Source organism: Drosophila willistoni, unplaced genomic scaffold (genome assembly GCF_018902025.1).
Source record: "Drosophila willistoni isolate 14030-0811.24 unplaced genomic scaffold, UCI_dwil_1.1 Seg485, whole genome shotgun sequence".
NCBI classification, from domain to species: Eukaryota; Metazoa; Arthropoda; class Insecta; order Diptera; family Drosophilidae; genus Drosophila; species Drosophila willistoni.
In genome coordinates this window covers 2,035,036-2,055,002 of record NW_025814416.1, presented here as the reverse complement: position 1 = coordinate 2,055,002, position 19,967 = coordinate 2,035,036, and the positions used below count along the sequence as shown (strand labels likewise).

The 19,967-nt window shown below is 38.2% G+C and overlaps 1 protein-coding gene across 1 annotated transcript in view; it reads left to right on the top strand.

Moving 5' to 3' along the window:
- Positions 1 to 19,967, top strand: part of LOC6651891 (FERM domain-containing protein 5) — a 249,741-nt gene that overhangs the window by 168,479 nt on the left and 61,295 nt on the right. The window contains exons 5-7 of the mRNA XM_002074320.4: positions 9,118 to 9,497; positions 9,554 to 9,642; positions 9,701 to 9,918. Of these exons, the coding sequence (XP_002074356.2) occupies positions 9,118 to 9,497; positions 9,554 to 9,642; positions 9,701 to 9,918 (687 nt within the window). The remainder of the gene's footprint in view (positions 1 to 9,117; positions 9,498 to 9,553; positions 9,643 to 9,700; positions 9,919 to 19,967) is intronic.

Here is a 19,967-nt window from a genome sequence, read left to right as displayed (position 1 = left end):
GTGCACTTGAATATGTTTATATGTATACATTGATGTATGCACATAAACATGTTCACATAAATATAGAGCTAAGCATGTTCATACATATATGTATGTACATTTGTATATGCACATACATATATTCACATAAGTAATGTATGCACAAGCGTAACATGAGCTAGAGCCAGGACAGCGTGTGAACGCTGACTAAGCACTTTGATGTAAGCGTTCCAACCATATGTATGTATGTATGTACCGACACTTTCCCTCTCTTTTGTAGCTGTCGCATAAGTCGCAGCATAAAAATATATGTATATGTAAACTTAGCCTAAGCAAAAGAATAATTTGGAATAAAGAATCAATCTGAAAACTACAATGAATGGACACTGACGTGTCCGTCTTAACAATTAATTCAAATCTAAAAGAACCCGGTCCTTGCCCTTTTCACAATCTATGTTAGTGAGTGGGTTGATTATTGTGTTGTACAACTGCTTGCCTTTAGGATTTACAAGGCGAGATCCCAGTGCGTATGCTTGGCGTTATAGTAAAACGATCTCCGAGTGTGTTGAAGAAATCGGTAAATTCCCTTTCAGAGATTGAGAAGCGTGGTGAGCAGTACAGGGCAACCAATATAGTGTTGCCGCAGCTGGTTTGGACAGTTATAGCAGTTGCCTGTAGGTGCTGAGTTTCAAATCTGTTGAGGAACGAGTGTTTTATACGGTTCTTGATTTGGATACCAGTCCAGCCGGCATGACGTCGATTTCACTTGAGTCTAGAAATAGTAGTAGTTTGTGCTTGAAGATGCCGTTACCATTCCAAAGACATGGGGTCGGACATGCTGATCAGCAAGAATTTTAAAACGATTCCGCTAAGGGGTGCTACTCGTTCATTTGGTTTGGTTATTTTCGGCGTATTGCCACTTTTTTTCTTTTGCGGGCTTAGCTTCCGCTTAGTTATTTTAATATACCTATCCATTCCAGTTTAGACAGAAGGCTTTGAGTTTATTGTTGTGGCTGACTCTGTTCGACTCGGCGTTGACGGCTTGAGGCAGGTCAATACTTCGGCAGACGTAGCAGTAGTTGCTGACAACGAACTGACGGTGCTGGTCGGTGCAATTGGTGACACAGTTATCGTTCTGGTTATTGCTGTTGGTTTCTGAGTGGCTTGAATTTTCGATGTTACTGCTTACGGTAGCATTCAGTGGGGTCGGCGACACCACCGAAATGTACGCGTTGTTGCGCTAGACCGAGAGTCGACGCTCACGTTGTTGTTGTACAATTTGTTCTTGTAGCTGTTGCTGGTGGGGATCGAGAGATCTTGGTGGACATGGCTTTTCCAAAAATTACACAGTCTGTTGTTGCAACTTAGTATTTATTGCTATTAGACCAAACTAATAGCAATATGATTGTAAAAAGACTTCTCTGAGGCGACTGAGAGCCCTACACAATTTTTGGCAAATGCGGTCTTTTTTTACACTAAAATTTGCGGAGTGCATTGAAAAAACACATCTGTACACGGCGGCGGTTGAAACATTAGTGGGTTCTTAATACAAAAAAATGGATAGCTCGGTAAAGTTTTTCGTTTTTTTTTGAGTAATTAATTTCGTTGCGCTAGATTGCGCATTTCACCCACTGTGCAACGGGGCCCCGACAATGTGGTATATACACAGGCTTGCAGACTACAAGCGGAAAAGAGCAACACTAAATATGGAAATTAAGCGAAGCTAAGCGGACTGCTGGAAGAAACTGTGCGCAGATGCAGGTGCAGCAGTGTTCAGGATTTTGAAATGGATGGCAAACTTAATATTTATAGCCGCACACAAAACCGACCTGTGCTCATAAGCAGCAGGAAAAAAGTCGGATGCTGTATAACATCAAAGCCTGCAATTAAATACCTTGTAGTTATGATGCACCACAGGCTATCATTTAAAGCCCACCTGCATTATACCGCAGATAAAGCTGCTAAGGCCACGTCATAATGTCGGCGGCTCCAAGCAATGGAGCAGATGGCTGATCTCGACGGTGGTACGGTCTATCATACTATATGTCGCCGCCATATACCATGTACCGAACATGCGCACTCAAGTCCATAAGCGCGATTACAACAGTCTCCAAAGACGCCACCGTGGCTAACGAGGCTAGAAATAGAGATCCCCCGCCAGTTAGAAAAGAGACGACTCTGGCTAACTGGCAAGGCAGATGGCGTGACTCAAACAATGGCATCTGGACAAGGCACCTTCTCCCCGACATTCGGCCATGGCTTAATACCAATCATGGCCAGACTGACTTCTATTTGACACAGTTACTGATGGGACATGGATGCTTTAAATCCTACTTGCATAGGTTAATGCATGTGTCAGATCCCTTTTGTACACACTGTGCGGGGAACATTGAAGACGCAGAACACGTCCTGTTTGCGTCGTGCTAAACGTCAGCGTAACCAAAACTTCAGTTCTAGTTAAACTCTAGACGAGGCACACGTGGTTTCTCCCCCTTGTGAAGTTGTACTTCTGCGTTGGTTCCGCGAGAGGGGTACGGAGCAAAGGGTAGGCTTTAGTGCGGTTCTGAGACCACTAACCAAGTTCGATACAAAGTCCCAGACCTCGGCTTTCAATGATTTCCCCCCTCTTAAAAACAAAAAAAAAAAAAAACACGCTCCTTGGGATTGCTTCGATGCAATTTTTTCTTTTACAAGCTTCACGGACACCAGATGATTAAAAATTTAAGGCGGAGCAAAAATATTGAAACACCGCGCTTCAAAACTTCCACTATGTGTGGTCTATGTGTGGCTTGTTAAGGTTTTGTGTGTTCAATGTGAGTTTTTCACCTGTATTTGTTGTTGTAATATAGGCCAACTATTTTTATTGCTGTCTTGTCTTTTATTTGTATTTTATTTGTATAACGCCTAAGTAATCGCTCAAGTTCATTGTGTTAAGAATGGAGATTTAATTTTTTTTCTGCTTTTTATACCCTTGGAAAAAGAATATATTAATTTTGGCCGACTATATAAAATTCATATATTCCTTAACAGCACGACAAGAAGAGTTCATATAGTCATACAGTCCGTCCGTCCGTCTGGAGCACTATATCACACAGCATCCATACAAACGGAAAAGTCACGAACAGTTACTTTTCTCAATAACTTCGCTATTTTTTTAGCTATTCTTGTGAATCTTTATATTGGTAAGTTTATTACACTTATAAACGATTGTACCGAATTTGATCAAGATCGGGTGATTGTATCATATAGCTCACATAGGAATGATCGGAGGAAAACAGTGACTTTCATCAAAACATTCATTATTTGCTATGCTAAGATTGTAGACTGTTGTTTCGCAAGCATTAGAGTTTTTAAATAAAACGTTTTTCTACTTTGACGTCTACAGGTAAGAAAAGAGTTACAAGAAACTTGCAAAGGTATACAAACTTTGACGCTGTCGAAGTTAGCCCCAGCTCTTTGGTTTATTATTAAAACGATTTCGGCTGATTTTCGGTTACTTGTTGCTATATATTACTCCTTAAGTAGTAGCTCGCATATTTTTCAGTTTTGTGTAGTTAAAACTACGAAGTGCTTGCGTAGGTGTTGGAGCGTTTCTGGAACATGCGTAACCTTAACTTTCCGTTAGTTTGTGCAGTCCAGTAGGTTTAATTTGTTCGAATGAGTTGCTGTAAGGCAGTGTCCCGTAGGTATACCAATGAGTATCCTGCAGGTCCTGTAGCTCAGAGCTAGCATCTGCGCAACCAGTCTGTCTTCGCTATAAAACAGGATGTAAAGGTTATACACTGTTTTTTTTTTTTTCTTTTTGCAGTATTGCTGACTGCAAGTTCCGGAATGTTTTCTAAGTTTCCACTTTGTCGGTCGATCTGCCCTTTCGTTACCATCGATGCCTTGATGGCTCATTATCCAGTAAATGCACGCCGTTTTACAGATGTTTATAGCACGGCACTGCAGCTTGACAGGACAGTTTTGCTTGGCAACCCACAAAGAAATTCACGCGATCCTTGGTTCGGGATAGCGTCATTGCCAACACTGCCGCTTTCCCTAAGGCGAAGTCGTCCGCATTGAAAATGTGGACCCCATTCCTGCAGACATTTTGTCGGTTTCATTGTGTCACAGTCGTTGTGACCTATAAACATAGCAACATTGTGTTTGGGTTCCTTCCGTTCTAACACTAGATCTATTTCTTCACTCATAGTTCTAGCTATGTGACGTGTGCTTGATCCTTGTACTTTAATGTCTAATAATGGTACGTTACTGGGACCCAATGTTGATTCAAAATTTAGCTATACGGATTATTGTAACTATCTCAGATATAGCCTGGCTGCCACTCGAGAAATACGAGAAACACAATAACGTAGTAAACTCCACCCAACTCCAAAATCAACCATGCGAGAGACAAAACCTCCCACCCACGAGTTCTTCTAGACATATCCGTCTGTCTGTCTATATAAAGAACTAGATCTCGGAGATATGAAGAAAAAAAAAAACCAGAGGGCTAACTTCGACCGCGTCAAAGTTTGTATACCCTTGCAACTTTTTGGTAACTTTTTCCTTACCTATATCAAAGTGGAAAAACGTTTAAATTAGCTAAAAGGGCTAATGTGTCCGAAAGAACGGCCTACAATCTTAGCATAGGAAATAACGAAGATATTGATCAAAGTCAAGTCAAACAGATATATTAAACTAACAAATGTTTAATTTGAAAGCAATCGCGTCAAAAGTAACGAAGTTATTGACAAAAGTCACTGTTTTCGAAAGATCGTTCCTATGGGAGCTATATGATATAGTCACCCGATTGATCAAATTTGGCATAGTCGTTTATATGTGTAATTCACTCACCAATATTAAATTTCATGATAATAGCTCAGAAAATAACGAAGTTATTAAGAAAAGTCACTGTTCGTGACTTTGCTGTTTGTATGGGAGCTATATGATATAGTGGTCCGATCCGGCTGAATCCGAGATATACGCCTGCAGTATATACAAGCCTACATGCAAAATTTCAGCTCTGTAGCTCTTTCGGTCTAGGAGGAGTTTGCGTTGATCCAGACGGACGGACGGACGGACGGACGGACGGACATGGCGATTTGAACTCGTCTCGTCGTGCTGATCAAGAATATATATACTTTATATGGTCGGAAATGCTTCCTTCTATGCGTTGCACACTTTTGACCAAAATTAATATACCCTTTTTGCAAGGGTATAAAAACGGGTACATGTCATAACGCCCAGTGTCATAAGGCCCTTGGGCTTTATGTCGCAAAAATGTGTGTCTTAGCGCCCATGGGCGCACTTTTAAATGTGAACTAGCGCCCACTCCAAAAACGAAATAGCGCCCGAGGGCGCTACGACACAATTGAAGAATATTCAACAAAATATTTAAAAAATGTAATTGTTTGCCCTTTAATCGTGTCATAACGCCCATAAAAAAGTGAAATAAAGTCCGGCGTGCTTTATGTCACATTTAAAAGTGTCATTGCGCCCGTGGGCTTTATGTCGCAAAATGTGTGTCATAAGGCCCAAGGGCCTTATGACACTGGGCGTTATGACATGTACCCTATAAAAACAGCAGATTTATATATATGTATACTCCAGTGTGTGCAGAGGAAAGGTGGATCATGCCCAACGTCTTTACAGCAATCTCTGTCCTATTAACATTTAATCATTTTCAGATTCACACCCAGAATATCTTTGTCCATTCTAGTCGCTAAGTCAATTTTCAGCGATAAAAGCTTTCCCTTGACTAAAGCCTTTTTGTTGTCTTTTATGGTCTCTTCTCTTTCGGACACGAAGCTCATAATGTGTCTTGATGTGATTGGGTTCATACCAAGAGAATTGTAAATTGGATCGACAATTTTCCAAGAATAAAAACGGCTTTCCATCAGCAGTCACCATTTTGATAAGTGAATTTACTACCGTCTACTCTTTACAACTTTAGGCTTGTTTTCCTCTTGCAACTCGGATTCTCTTAATTGTTCACCATGCTTGGAGGACAAATTTAAATTAGTGGAGTGAATGCCAGCACACTTTATATGAAGATTTGTTTTCTTTAAAATCATGAATAAAAAATAGATGCACTTTACAAATTTATCTTGCTATCTTTACAAATTCACACAGTCAAGTAACAAAAAAAAGATTTTTTTTCAGTTACTTTTCTCAATAACTTCGCTATTTTTTTAGCTATTCTTGTGAATCTTTATATTGGTAAGTTTATTACACTTATAAACGATTGTACCGAATTTGATCAAGATCGGGTGATTGTATCATATAGCTCACATAGGAATGATCGGAGGAAAACAGTGACTTTCATCAAAACATTCATTATTTGCTATGCTAAGATTGTAGACTGTTGTTTCGCAAGCATTAGAGTTTTTAAATAAAACGTTTTTCTACTTTGACGTCTACAGGTAAGAAAAGAGTTACAAGAAACTTGCAAAGGTATACAAACTTTGACGCTGTCGAAGTTAGCCCCAGCTCTTTGGTTTATTATTAAAACGATTTCGGCTGATTTTCGGTTACTTGTTGCTATATATTACTCCTTAAGTAGTAGCTCGCATATTTTTCAGTTTTGTGTAGTTAAAACTACGAAGTGCTTGCGTAGGTGTTGGAGCGTTTCTGGAACATGCGGAACCTTAACTTTCCGTTAGTTTGTGCAGTCCAGTAGGTTTAATTTGTTCGAATGAGTTGCTGTAAGGCAGTGTCCCGTAGGTATACCAATGAGCATCCTGCAGGTCCTGTAGCTCAGAGCTAGCATCTGCGCAACCAGTCTGTCTTCGCTATAAAACAGGATGTAAAGGTTATACACTGTTTTTTTTTTTTTTCTTTTTGCAGTATTGCTGACTGCAAGTTCCGGAATGTTTTCTAAGTTTCCACTTTGTCGGTCGATCTGCCCTTTCGTTACCATCGATGCCTTGATGGCTCATTATCCAGTAAATGCACGCCGTTTTACAGATGTTTATAGCACGGCACTGCAGCTTGACAGGACAGTTTTGCTTGGCAACCCACAAAGAAATTCACGCGATCCTTGGTTCGGGATAGCGTCATTGCCAACACTGCCGCTTTCCCTAAGGCGAAGTCGTCCGCATTGAAAATGTGGACCCCATTCCTGCAGACATTTTGTCGGTTTCATTGTGTCACAGTCGTTGTGACCTATAAACATAGCAACATTGTGTTTGGGTTCCTTCCGTTCTAACACGAGATCTATTTCTTCACTCATAGTTCTAGCTATGTGACGTGTGCTTGATCCTTGTACTTTAATGTCTAATAATGGTACGTTACTGGGACCCAATGTTGATTCAAAATTTAGCTATACGGATTATTGTAACTATCTCAGATATAGCCTGGCTGCCACTCGAGAAATACGAGAAACACAATAACGTAGTAAACTCCACCCAACTCCAAAATCAACCATGCGAGAGACAAAACCTCCCACCCACGAGTTCTTCTAGACATATCCGTCTGTCTGTCTATATAAAGAACTAGATCTCGGAGATATGAAGAAAAAAAAAAAAACCAGAGGGCTAACTTCGACCGCGTCAAAGTTTGTATACCCTTGCAACTTTTTGGTAACTTTTTCCTTACCTATATCAAAGTGGAAAAACGTTTAAGCTAAAAGGGCTAATGTGTCCGAAAGAACGGCCTACAATCTTAGCATAGGAAATAACGAAGATATTGATCAAAGTCAAGTCAAACAGATATATTAAACTAACAAATATTTAATTTGAAAACAATCGCGTCAAAAGTAACGAAGTTATTGACAAAAGTGACTGTTTTCGAAAGATCGTTCCTATGGGAGCTATATGATATAGTCACCCGATTGATCAAATTTGGCATAGTCGTTTATATGTGTAATTCACTCACCAATATTAAATTTCATGATAATAGCTCAGAAAATAACGAAGTTATTAAGAAAAGTCACTGTTCGTGACTTTGCTGTTTGTATGGGAGCTATATGATATAGTGGTCCGATCCGGCTGAATCCGAGATATACGCCTGCAGTATATACAAGCCTACATGCAAAATTTCAGCTCTGTAGCTCTTTCGGTCTAGGAGGAGTTTGCGTTGATCCAGACGGACGGACGGACGGACGGACGGACGGACATGGCGATTTGAACTCGTCTCGTCGTGCTGATCAAGAATATATATACTTTATATGGTCGGAAATGCTTCCTTCTATGCGTTGCACACTTTTGACCAAAATTAATATACCCTTTTTGCAAGGGTATAAAAACAGCAGATTTATATATATGTATACTCCAGTGTGTGCAGAGGAAAGGTGGATCATGCCCAACGTCTTTACAGCAATCTCTGTCCTATTAACATTTAATCATTTTCAGATTCACACCCAGAATATCTTTGTCCATTCTAGTCGCTAAGTCAATTTTCAGCGATAAAAGCTTTCCCTTGACTAAAGCCTTTTTGTTGTCTTTTATGGTCTCTTCTCTTTCGGACACGAAGCTCATAATGTGTCTTGATGTGATTGGGTTCATACCAAGAGAATTGTAAATTGGATCGACAATTTTCCAAAAATAAAAACGGCTTTCCATCAGCAGTCACCATTTTGATAAGTGAATTTACTACCGTCTTTTTACTCTTTACAACTTTAGGCTTGTTTTCCTCTTGCAACTCGGATTCTCTTAATTGTTCACCATGCTTGGAGGACAAATTTAAATTAGTGGAGTGAATGCCAGCACACTTTATATGAAGATTTGTTTTCTTTAAAATCATGAATAAAAAATAGATGCACTTTACAAATTTATCTTGCTATCTTTACAAATTCACACAGTCAAGTAACAAAAAAAAGATTTTTTGAATTTTCATTTTGGTGATAAAAGTCAGGGAATGAGCAGAGCAAACTAAAGCGAAAAAACTACTCATCGATTGAGTGCGAGCAAAATTATTTATGAACAAAGCAATCGGTTGCGATCGAAATTTTTTCTCAAAGTCTCATTGAACAACACTTATTTTGAGACCGCTCGAATCTGTCAACAGGTTTTTGCGAGCACTGCATTAAAGTGTTTAGTAATCGAACATTTATTGTCTAATTTCAGCATGGAAACGCCATCATCCACAAACATTTTTGATTAGCAGTCAAGCAAATAATTTGAATGTGATTAAACAAATTTTTTTTTATTGCAGAAGAGCTCGGAGATTACAATGAAGATATACATAAAGGTGATTATGTTTCTTCAATAGAACTAACTTTGCGACAGACAGACAACCTTGAAAAGAAAATCACAGAGCTTCACAAAAAACGTGCAGCTGGTCACGATTCATCTGCTGCTGCGGAGGAATTTATGGGTATTGCACGTTGTCTCGAAACTTATGGAATTGAACCTCATCCAGTAAAGGATCATCGTGGTTCACATCTTTATATTGGAATAAATCATTCTGGAATTAGTTCGTATGTTGCCGGCAAGCGCTCACAACATTTTCGTTGGAATGAAGTACATAAAATAAACTTTGAGGGCAAAATGTTTATTACACATCTCAGCTATACAGACGTGAGTCGCGAACCGGTAATTATGTGTTCTTTTACATAGATGTTTAAAATAACTTAAAGCTAAATTCATAGAAAAAACACACAATCGGATTCAAATGCCCTTCAAGTGCTGCTTGCCGCTATCTATGGAGATGTGCTATTGAGCAAATGCTATTTTTTACGTGGGTATTACTACGTTGAAAAAATTAAATAGTAATTTAAATGCTATTTTTTTTACAGATTGCCTAAGAGTCAGGACGCTGCTGTAGTCACTGGGGGTGGATTCTTCTCATGGGGTACAAAATTTCGATATTCTGGTAGAACAGAGCGTGAGATACTAACTGATAGTATAAATGCGCTGCGTGAGCAAAAGCTTACAAGATCCACTACAAGCAAGCCCAAATCCAGCAGTGTTCCAGCAACACCTTCGAGTCCCCAAAGTCAATTAGCTCAAATACGTAAGTAAAGCAGGAACCCTGAATAACAGTTATACCGCGGCGAATATTGCCGACTAAAACCCAATAAAAATTTACAGAAATACATTTTCTTTGTATAAAAGCCACTATATTCGTCGACGAAGTTGGACCTCTTTTTTTTGCGGTTATCAATTTGCACTTTATTTCCTATTCTTTAATAGTCTCATACGGCATCCACGCCCAATTTGCAGCACTTGATTTTGTTTAATAGCCCAGTATACATACCGGGATCGCCTTGTATTAGTGCCTCTTGACAAAACTTGTAAGCGAAGCGTCTAACTTTGCTGCATGTGGCCTCTCGTTGACATACCACCAAAGGAATATATATGTGTTACTCAGCTAGACTTTGATCATCTGATGATATAATATCTTAAGACGAAAAAAAATTTAACATTTTCTTATTCAAAACTTGTAAGCGAAGCGTCTAACTTTGCTGCATGTGGCCTGTCGTAGACATACCACCAAAGGAATATATATGTGTTACTCAGCTAGACCTTGATCATCTGATGATGTGATATACCCTTGCAAAAAGTTTACATTAATTTTGGTCAGAAATGTGCAACGCATAGAAGGAAGCATCTCCTACCATATAAAGTATATATATTCTTGATCAGCACGACGAGTCGAGTTCTAATAGCTATGTTGAGTTCAACGCGAACTCCTCCTTGACAGAATTGAAGTTCTCCATGCTTGTATATACTGATGAGGTTGTATATCTCGGATTCAGCCGGATCGGACCACTATATCATTTAGCACCCATACAAATGGCAAAGTTACAAAAAAGGACTTTTCTCAATAACTTCGTTATTTTCTGAGTTATTGTCATGAAATTTAATATTGGTGACTTTATTATAATCGACTTATAAACGACTGTGCCAAATTTAATCAAGATCGGGTGACTATATCATATAGCTCCGATAGGAAAGATAATTCGAAAACAGTGACTTTTGTCATACCCTCCGTTACTTTTGACCCGTTTATTTTCAAATTAAACATTTGTTAGTTTAATATATCTGTTAATGACCCCCATAGGAACGATCGGTGGAAAACAGTCACTTTGAGCAATATCTTCTGATTTTTGCCGCGTTTAGACCAACTAAACTCGCAGTGACTTGTGACGACAATTTACAAGGTGTTACCATCAAGAAGACTGGATTATAAGCCCGGCGTGTATGGCCAGGTGTTCTGCTATTCGAATAACAGGTCACCAGGTCACCGCACCGACAGACGCAATGAAATTGTCATATGTGCGGTTTGGCTTTAGCATTGGCCCAACAAAACAAAACCTACTTGCAATCATGCTGATCGTTTTGTTGATCAGTGTGACTCTAGCGTACATTTATTGTCGCAATTTGAGTTCGTTCCGCCTTCTGAGAAATTGTCCAAGAACTGTATCCTTGAGCTGACTCATAAGCAGCCGCCACCCCTCTCTATTACATCTTCTCTTATTTTACTTTGCCCTACACCATCATCTTGTCCTTCTTTATGCTCTTCTTTTCAGATTGAAGTACCCTGTACAAGCCCTGGTTTACCTCAATCTATCCCTCACTCTAATTGAACTCTGATCAATTAGAGAATCATCCTGGCTTCCAAACACTCGTGGATTCTAATGGTCCTCCGCCTCCACTAACTGTGTTGCCTCCTCGCAAACAATTATTTATCTCAAGGCTTGCTCCAGATACTTCTGAGTCGTCTATGGCAGCTTACATATTTCTCAATTCGAATTATGGTCTACTGTACTAAATGAGTATTATAAGCTATGGTAGACCCTAATATTTGGCCAGAGGGCTCAGCTGAACACGAGTTTGCATGTACATGTAAACTTCAATAATTTATCTTCTTCGTTGTAAGAGGAATTTTTACCAAGCTCTTGAAACTGTTCTGTGATAGCCAAACCTTTTCGGCTGACATATTAGCTTTCTCTGAAACTTGGCTTAACTCCTCTGCTTTGGATAACAAAATTCTTTCTTATTACTTTATTTCTTATAGGCTTGATCGTGTTGGTCGTAGGAACGGTGGAGTTCTCATTGCTGTCCACTTGAATCTTTGAGCCGACTGATCTGCCTCAAGGCGTTGAATTTATTTGCGTTAAAGTTACATGTTCCAACTTTAGCTTATACATTTCTTGTTCATACATTCCTCCGGCTTGTCATTTTAACTTGCCCAATATTTCTTGGCTGGTTGATCATAATCTATCTTTCTCAATTCCTTCGCATCAACATGTTTTTCTTGATAACCTACTTGAGTGTGCGCTATACCAGTTAAATTTTTTTGTAGTATACTGTTAGGGATAGAGTTAAGTATACTAAGCAATTAGAACTTGTACTTAGTGCTTAGCTTTAAGTACCGTTAGGAGCCCTAGCCATAAAACACAATGTATTTTTCTCCCTATAAATACTAGGCTTGCGGTCCCAATAGTAGTATCAGGGAATAGGAGGAGAAATTCACCGCCATTTTTCTGGTACTAAGGTGGAAATCTGGCACGCTGGCAAAACACCACCATGGGAATAGGCATATGGGACAAAATATCCCAATCGGATGTGCTGCGATAGAAAGAAAAGCAGCCAAAGCATTAACAGCAGCAGGCAAATCAATCGAATCGACAGCAGCAGCAATAAATAAATCACTAAAAAAAGATTCTAATAAATTTTTAAAAAATGAAGTAATTAAGTCGGCTCGCTGACTTCGTTATACCATGCAACAGGTGAAAAATTATTTGAAATTTCAAAAATGTCTATTAAATTCGCCTCAATCATATGATTTCTCGCTCACCCCCACAAAAACACACGAGCAGTCTAGAGCTCCTAGTGCTCCTAGTTTGTGGAATTACAGTTTCCTCTAAATGTCCAAATTTTTTATAGCTTTCGGATGCGGGTGAAATTCTTAGCCCATGGGCTGGGTTGGGTTGGATGTAACATTTCGGCCCATCCCCACCTCTAGTACAGATCTACATGAGAGCGACTACGAAGTTGCTACGAGAGAGACTACGAAATTGCTACGAGAGCAACAAAAAAGGAAATGCTCCGTAGCAGTAGCACAAAAATTTATTTTGTTTGCTCCGCTCTCATCTCGCTTTTAATGCTTGTGCTATTGCTACAACTACAAAAAGCGTATCGAAAATTTTTTGCTCTTGCTATTGCTCTGTGCTCCGACGATATATGCTACGGAGCAGAGCAGAAGAGCAATCGTTTTCCGTTTGTGCTCTCTGCTATGCTACGTAGCCCTTCGAAATCAGAGCAGTAGCAGGAGCAGAGCAATATTTTTATTGAAATTGCTGCTATGTAGCAGCAAATGCAAACACTGGTATATATACACCCTCAGACCATTAATAAACAACTTGAAACTATCTTCGAGAGTTAGAATAAAATCAGGAGTAGCAGTATAGACACAAGTAATGAACCAAATAAAATATGAAATAAGCATAATATAAATTTTACAATTTCAGCAGATCTAAATTTAGGAGCAGCTTTTGAACCTCTAGTAACAAAAGGTACCGAAGAGCCAGGTGCAGAAAATAACTCAGGAGACGTTCAAGATACATATATAAAACCAAAAATGATGAACACAATAAATAAGTTTCTTAATTCAGCTTCCAAGCTGATTCAAGAGTATGCTATTGGAGTAGAAACTTTTCAAAGTTTCATAGATTCATTCGAATTAGTTAATGAAATAAAGGCAGACCACAAAGAAACAGCTATTAAAGTTATACAAATAAAACTTAAAGCGGACTTTAGACTATTAGTAACAAAAGAAAAAACAATAACAGGTATAATCCAAACATTAAAAGAGCAAATTAGGGGCGTAGCAGAATCAAAATTAATGAATTTAAAACAAAACAATGACAACGTAAGCCCAGACACAGCGAAAAAATGTGTAAACAGAAGTAAAATTAATTATAAAGATGTGCGACAATGAAAAAGTTGGTCAACAATAGATGTAGGCAATAAAATGAATGATGTTGTAGACAAATTTGTAAATACATCTACAAATGTAGAACATGTTCGAAGTGTCTTCTATATTAAAAGAAACCAATATACAAAGAGGAACACATTTGAAAACAGAAATAATACTTATCAAAATAGAAACCAAAATCGTAATACTAACTATGACAATACTAAGAACTACAACAAGTATAACAATAATTTAAATCGAAGAAATTATAGCAATAATAAAACAAGAACTAAAATCTCGACTAAAACACAACAAAATAATAATGTTAGACTTACAAATGTAGAAGAAAATTCAGAAAACTCCTCTGATGTAAGGAATAGAACAAATAATTATTTGTATATATGTAGCTATCCCTATTAAAACAGAAATAATTAAGGAAAGACAATACAGACGACATACGCAAAAAGACAAAACTTAGTGGAATAGGTAAAAACACAAAGTCAGCAATCTCTCAATGAAACACACTTTCAAAGTAATAGAAAATGATTTCCCCATCCCATGTGACGGAATACTGGGGCATGATTTGTAAGGAAGCTCTGGCTGGGGTCTCAGTCTCCAGAGTTCCGTCTACCGAAAATTTATTTGATCTGAAGACCTTGAGAGTATTATGAATAAAGCGGAGGGCACATAAACGGACGGACAAGGGGGAAAGGACCTTTCCTTGGAAAGGTAGAATCCCAGAGAAGCCGCAACGACTGACCTTGTCTGCCAAGCGAAGCCCGCTTGGCCAAGATCCGTTGCCTCTTGGACTGGAAGAGTGGAAGGGGAGGGAGAAGTGAGGATCAATGTTAGTGGGGTTAAGGAATGGGGAGGTGAAGAGAAACTGCATCGACTGAAGCTTGACTGCCAAGTGAAATCACGCTGGCCAAGATCCGTTGTCACTTCACCTGGAGCGACTGAGCCTTGAGATCAGTGACTGACTTCAACTGCAGGAGAATATCTCATCCTGCCGAAATCAAATGATCCTTCGGCTCCACTCCAGAGTATTACGGGACAAGGGTAAAGGGGAGGGTGTTGGCTAGACGTGGTTTTATAAAAATGCAAAGCGTGCCGATTAGCAGTAACAGTAATTTTATTTGTAGTTAATTAATTTCTAGACAATCATTGTTCATGGGGCAAAAGGGTCCCTACCGCACTCAAAGCTAAAAAGGAGACCTGGGTCATTACCCAGGGTCACACATCATTTTTGAGCTCATTAGCTCACCTGATTAAATCCTTGCTTAGGAAATACCCTTGTATTTTGGCTGCTACTTATTTTGTCACTCGGTCTTCGCACTCTGATGGTCACTTGCGAAGTGATTTTCTCTAATTCTATGCCTATGCTCTCACTCACCCTTGCTCTGCCTACTTATATCCTAACGGTGAAAACATACGATGCGTCTTGCACTTTGGTCCGCGTCACGATCTCCGTCCCTCTCTTACGCTTTCGATTTCTTTGTTTTTTCTTCGGCGTCGGCATGAAGCGCAGCGGCCGCTGCTGAGAGGTTGCCCTCTCTGGGCGTAGTTTAACTTAATGTACGTAAAAAAAGGCGAAACGACTATGAGGTGTCAGAACTCAGATATTGTGACTCGACACAGATTGAAAAAAAAATTTAATTCATAATTTGAAATTTATTGTGTATCACGACAAAATTGTAATTTTAACAGGAATTAGTCAAAGCATGTGTGTTCCATATTACATCTAGCACAGAAAAAATAGTTCGCATTGCAATAATCTCAATCAATAATAACACCTTTATCCTTAACCAAGAACTGCACTCTGGGATATTCGTTGCATGCACAACCGTCTCTAAGACTAACTCATACGTGCTCATATTAAATACCAACAACGCAGACGTCAAAATTACTAACCTCTTAAGTGAAAATTTGGCGGAATACGAATAATACAGTACTATCAAGGAAAAATGTTGAATTTCATTGGGATGCCAACAATCAATTACTTCAATATCCGGATTTCAATAAACAGTTTTGCATTACAACCGACGCAAGTAAGATTGCATGTGGAGCCTTCCTCAGTCAACTACCAATATCATACGCGAAAGGAGAAAGCAATAAGTCAACAATAGAATAGGAATTACGAGCAACACATTAGGGTATTCAATATTTCAAACACTTCTATACGGGAAAAATTTTTAATTACGACCGCCCATCAACTATTAACATATCTATTTTCACTAAAAAACCCATCGTCAAAACTGGAATAAGATTAGATTTAGAAGAGTTCAATTTTACTATAGAATAAATCAGAGGACAAGAAAATGTGGCAGCAGATGCTCTCTCCAGAATTGAATTTTAAAATTTAAATCCGAGGGCCGGGGTAACTTCGACCGCGCTAAAGTTTGTATACCCTTGCAAGTTTTATGTTACTCTTACCTGACCTCTAGGCGTCAATCTAAAAAGTCTAATGTTTTTGAAAGAACAGCCTGCAATCTTACCATAGGAACGATAACGATAACATAGGAGCGATAACGAATTTTTTAATCAAAGTCATTGTTTACCACCGAATGTTCCTATGGCAGCTATGTAATGAAATCGCCCGATCTTGATCAAATTTAGTACACCTATTAACAGACATAATTAAACTGACAAATGTTTAGTTTTAAAGCAATCGCATGAAAATCTACGCAGTTATTCATAATAGTCACTGTTATTGTCCGATCGTTTCTATAGAAACTATATGATATAGTCACCCGATCTCGATGAAATTTAGCACAGTCATTAACAGCTATGTTAACTGCGAAACATAATTTTTTCTAAAAAGTACTTTAGAAGTAACAAAGTTATTGACAAAAGCCGTTAAACTGAGAAATATACATTTTTATGACGATTGAGTAAAAAGTAACGAAGTTATTGATAAAAGTCACTGTTTTCGACCTATCGTTCTAATAGGAGCTATATAAAATAGTCACCCGAAACTAAAGAATATTAAATTTCACGTCAATACCTTTCAAAATTACAATGTTGCTGAGAAAAATATATATATGTATGGTAACTAAATGATATAGTTGTCCGATCAAGCTGTGCAGTATATACAAGTCTACATGCAAAATTTAAAATTTCTGTAGCTATAACGGTCTGAGAGGAGATCGCGTTGACGGACATTGTCTTGTACGGCTAAAAACCGCGTAGCTACGTAGGAGCGGTCTGCTTATGTAAATATAAATGTTTACATATTTATGTATAATGCTGGCGAAGAATCGCCGAAGGGGAGAGAGGACGGATAATGTTTACTTGGTGACAGAGCCGGCGCGCGTGTTAAATGTGCCGACTCAGCATTGCCCAGTACCATGTACATGTGTGTGGTCTTGTTACCAAAAATGCATGGTACTTGAATTGGTATGTTTGTTTATAAATATTGTAACTAAGTGCTACAATTTGTTTGTAATATTATTTTTGTACTTCACTGATTGTGAGTACAGTGAGTATTCTATATATGAACATGCTACATCTCACTCCTTCAGAAAAATACCATAATTATATATAGTTATTTTTATACCATTCACCCATAGGGTGAAATGGTATATTAAAGTCGCCAAAATGTATGTAACAGGCAGAAGGAAGCATTTCCGACCCCATAAAGTATATATATTCTTGATCAGGGTCAACAGCCGAGTCGATCTAGCCATGTCCGTCCGCCCGTCCGTCTGTATGAACATGCAGATCTCGGAGACTATAAGAGCTAGAGCCATCAAATTTGGTATGTAGACTCGTGTAGTATGTAAATGGATAGTAAAGATGCTCCACGCTCCTTTCCGCACTCGTAATTTGAAAAAACTCGATTATCTCCCTTAATTTTCTACCTTGTGCAATCAAATTTGGCATCTAGTTGTCTTCTATGCCTGTTCTAGTCTAACTTTTGATTCTTTTGCATAATCTTCTTTATTATAAAGTGATTTAATCCTATCTATGCTATTAAATTGTTTAGCCAAATTTTAAGATTTACCAAATACCAACTCATATGGACAATAGTCATGTGCCATAGAGGGTGTTGTGTTAAAGCAGTATACGAAGTATTGCAGCCATACATGTGGGAATTCATCCTTATTACGGACGAGGTGACAAAGTTGTGGGAATTCAATATTCACACTGGTTCCGATTTATTATTTTTATTATTTTATTTTAGTCTTATTAGCTTATTAACAAAAAGGGTTTATTACAAACCTTCACAATGTTTCTCCTAACTCTTTGCGCACACTTCGACATACGGCACACACACTTGTCTCAAGACGCAACTCCATAGACTCACTCTCCATGCTCGACTTCACAGACTGACTGATAGACTCTTTATTACTCAAGCATCGTTATCAATTCATATCGATATTCTATCGATACTGCATTCCTACATTCGTCCATACTTTCTCAAACGCATAACGATCATGCTTCATTTTCCCAACAACCCGATAAGGTCCTTAATATCTCCCCTTAAGCTTAAGGCCAGAAGCAAACTGCGTCATTCCCGATTACACTATATTAGGCGAATGGCAAGGTAAGACTTCGAGTGATTTATTGGGGCCGCAAGCCCGGTATTTATAAGGAGACGAATACATTGTGTCTTATGGCTAGTGTTCTTAACGATACCTAAAGCCACACATTATTTCAAGTGTGCAAGTTTCAATTCTAAAACCTTTTTTGTGTTGTTATCATATGTTTTGCTTCTGTAATGCCTTAAGTTTTTCAATAAGAAGTTTCTCTAGTTTGCGCTATTTGTAAATTGCATGTTTTTTCTTTATGAAAGTCATCAATGTTGTAAATGGATATAAATGTAAATGTGTTAGGATGTTTCGCAAAGACTAGTTCAAAAGGTGAATAACCATGTACATTGGATGGAGTATATGTATGACCTGATATACTCATTGAAAGTTCTATGACTCTTTTCTACTGTTACAAGACTTTGATAGTGGTGAGCCATGGAATTAATTTTAGTGATGTTATCGTTGCAAAGTTCTATTAGTAAATTGTTTTTACTTATCCATATTGCTTTTGCAACCGCCTTTGCACTTTTGTGTGGTATTGGTATGGATATGAAATATTTGGACAAGTCAGGGGTTGGTGTTATTGTCAAGGGTGATTGGTTGTGTCTGATTTTTTTGGCTAGTTTGCATTTTTTTGATATATGTTGCTTTTTCTTTGTTTCCAAGGAAATTTTCATTTTATGTTTCCAGCGTTCTGTTTACGCCGCTGTGACCTTCCACTATTCTTCTTCATTTGTTAACATTTTTACTTGTTGTAGAACTTCTAACTTTTAAAATATCTTTTCATTATACCCTTGCAGAGGGTATTATAAAATTGGTCAGATGTTTGTAACGCACAGAAGGAGACGTTTCCGACCCCATAAAGTATATATACTTGATCAGCATGAGAAGCTAAGTTGATATAGCCATGTCCGTCTGTCCGTCCGTCTGTGCGTATGCGTTTTACTCAGCCGTCTTAAGAGCTATCGGTCTGAAATTTTGTTTCAGGGTTTTTTATTACCCGGGAAAAATAAAGTATGAAATTCATAAGGATCAGACCACTATATCATATAGCTCTAGAGGAACTAGAAGAAACATTTTCATAAAAATCGGAGTATGCTATGAAATTTACATATGTGATAATATTGGATATAAAACCCCAGATCCCAAAATTAAAATGTGATCGGATAAATATAACACACACAGACGCAACGCTACATGAACTGTATGTGTATGCGTGCGTTGCTTTGCTTTGGGAATAAGGGAAGAAGAAGAACAAATTGTAAAATAGAGAGTAAAATTGTTTTGTTTGTATATTGATGAATTGAGTTGCAGAAAACAAATTTTGAACATGAAAAATTATTATTACCAAGGACTGCAAGGGTATAAAAACTTCGGCATAGCCGATGTTAGTTTCTTTGATATTTTTTGTTTCAATTCGTTAAGCGTCTGTGATCTGAATAATTTTTCTACCTTGAGTGTATAGATTCTTTGAGCACTTCTTTTACAAGCCTTGGAAGGAATATATATAGATCTATTTTGCCTGTTTAAGATTAAACATCGTGTTCATCTGAAATGGCTTCACCAAATTAGATGCACCAAAGAAATATACAAAACAAAACAAAAACA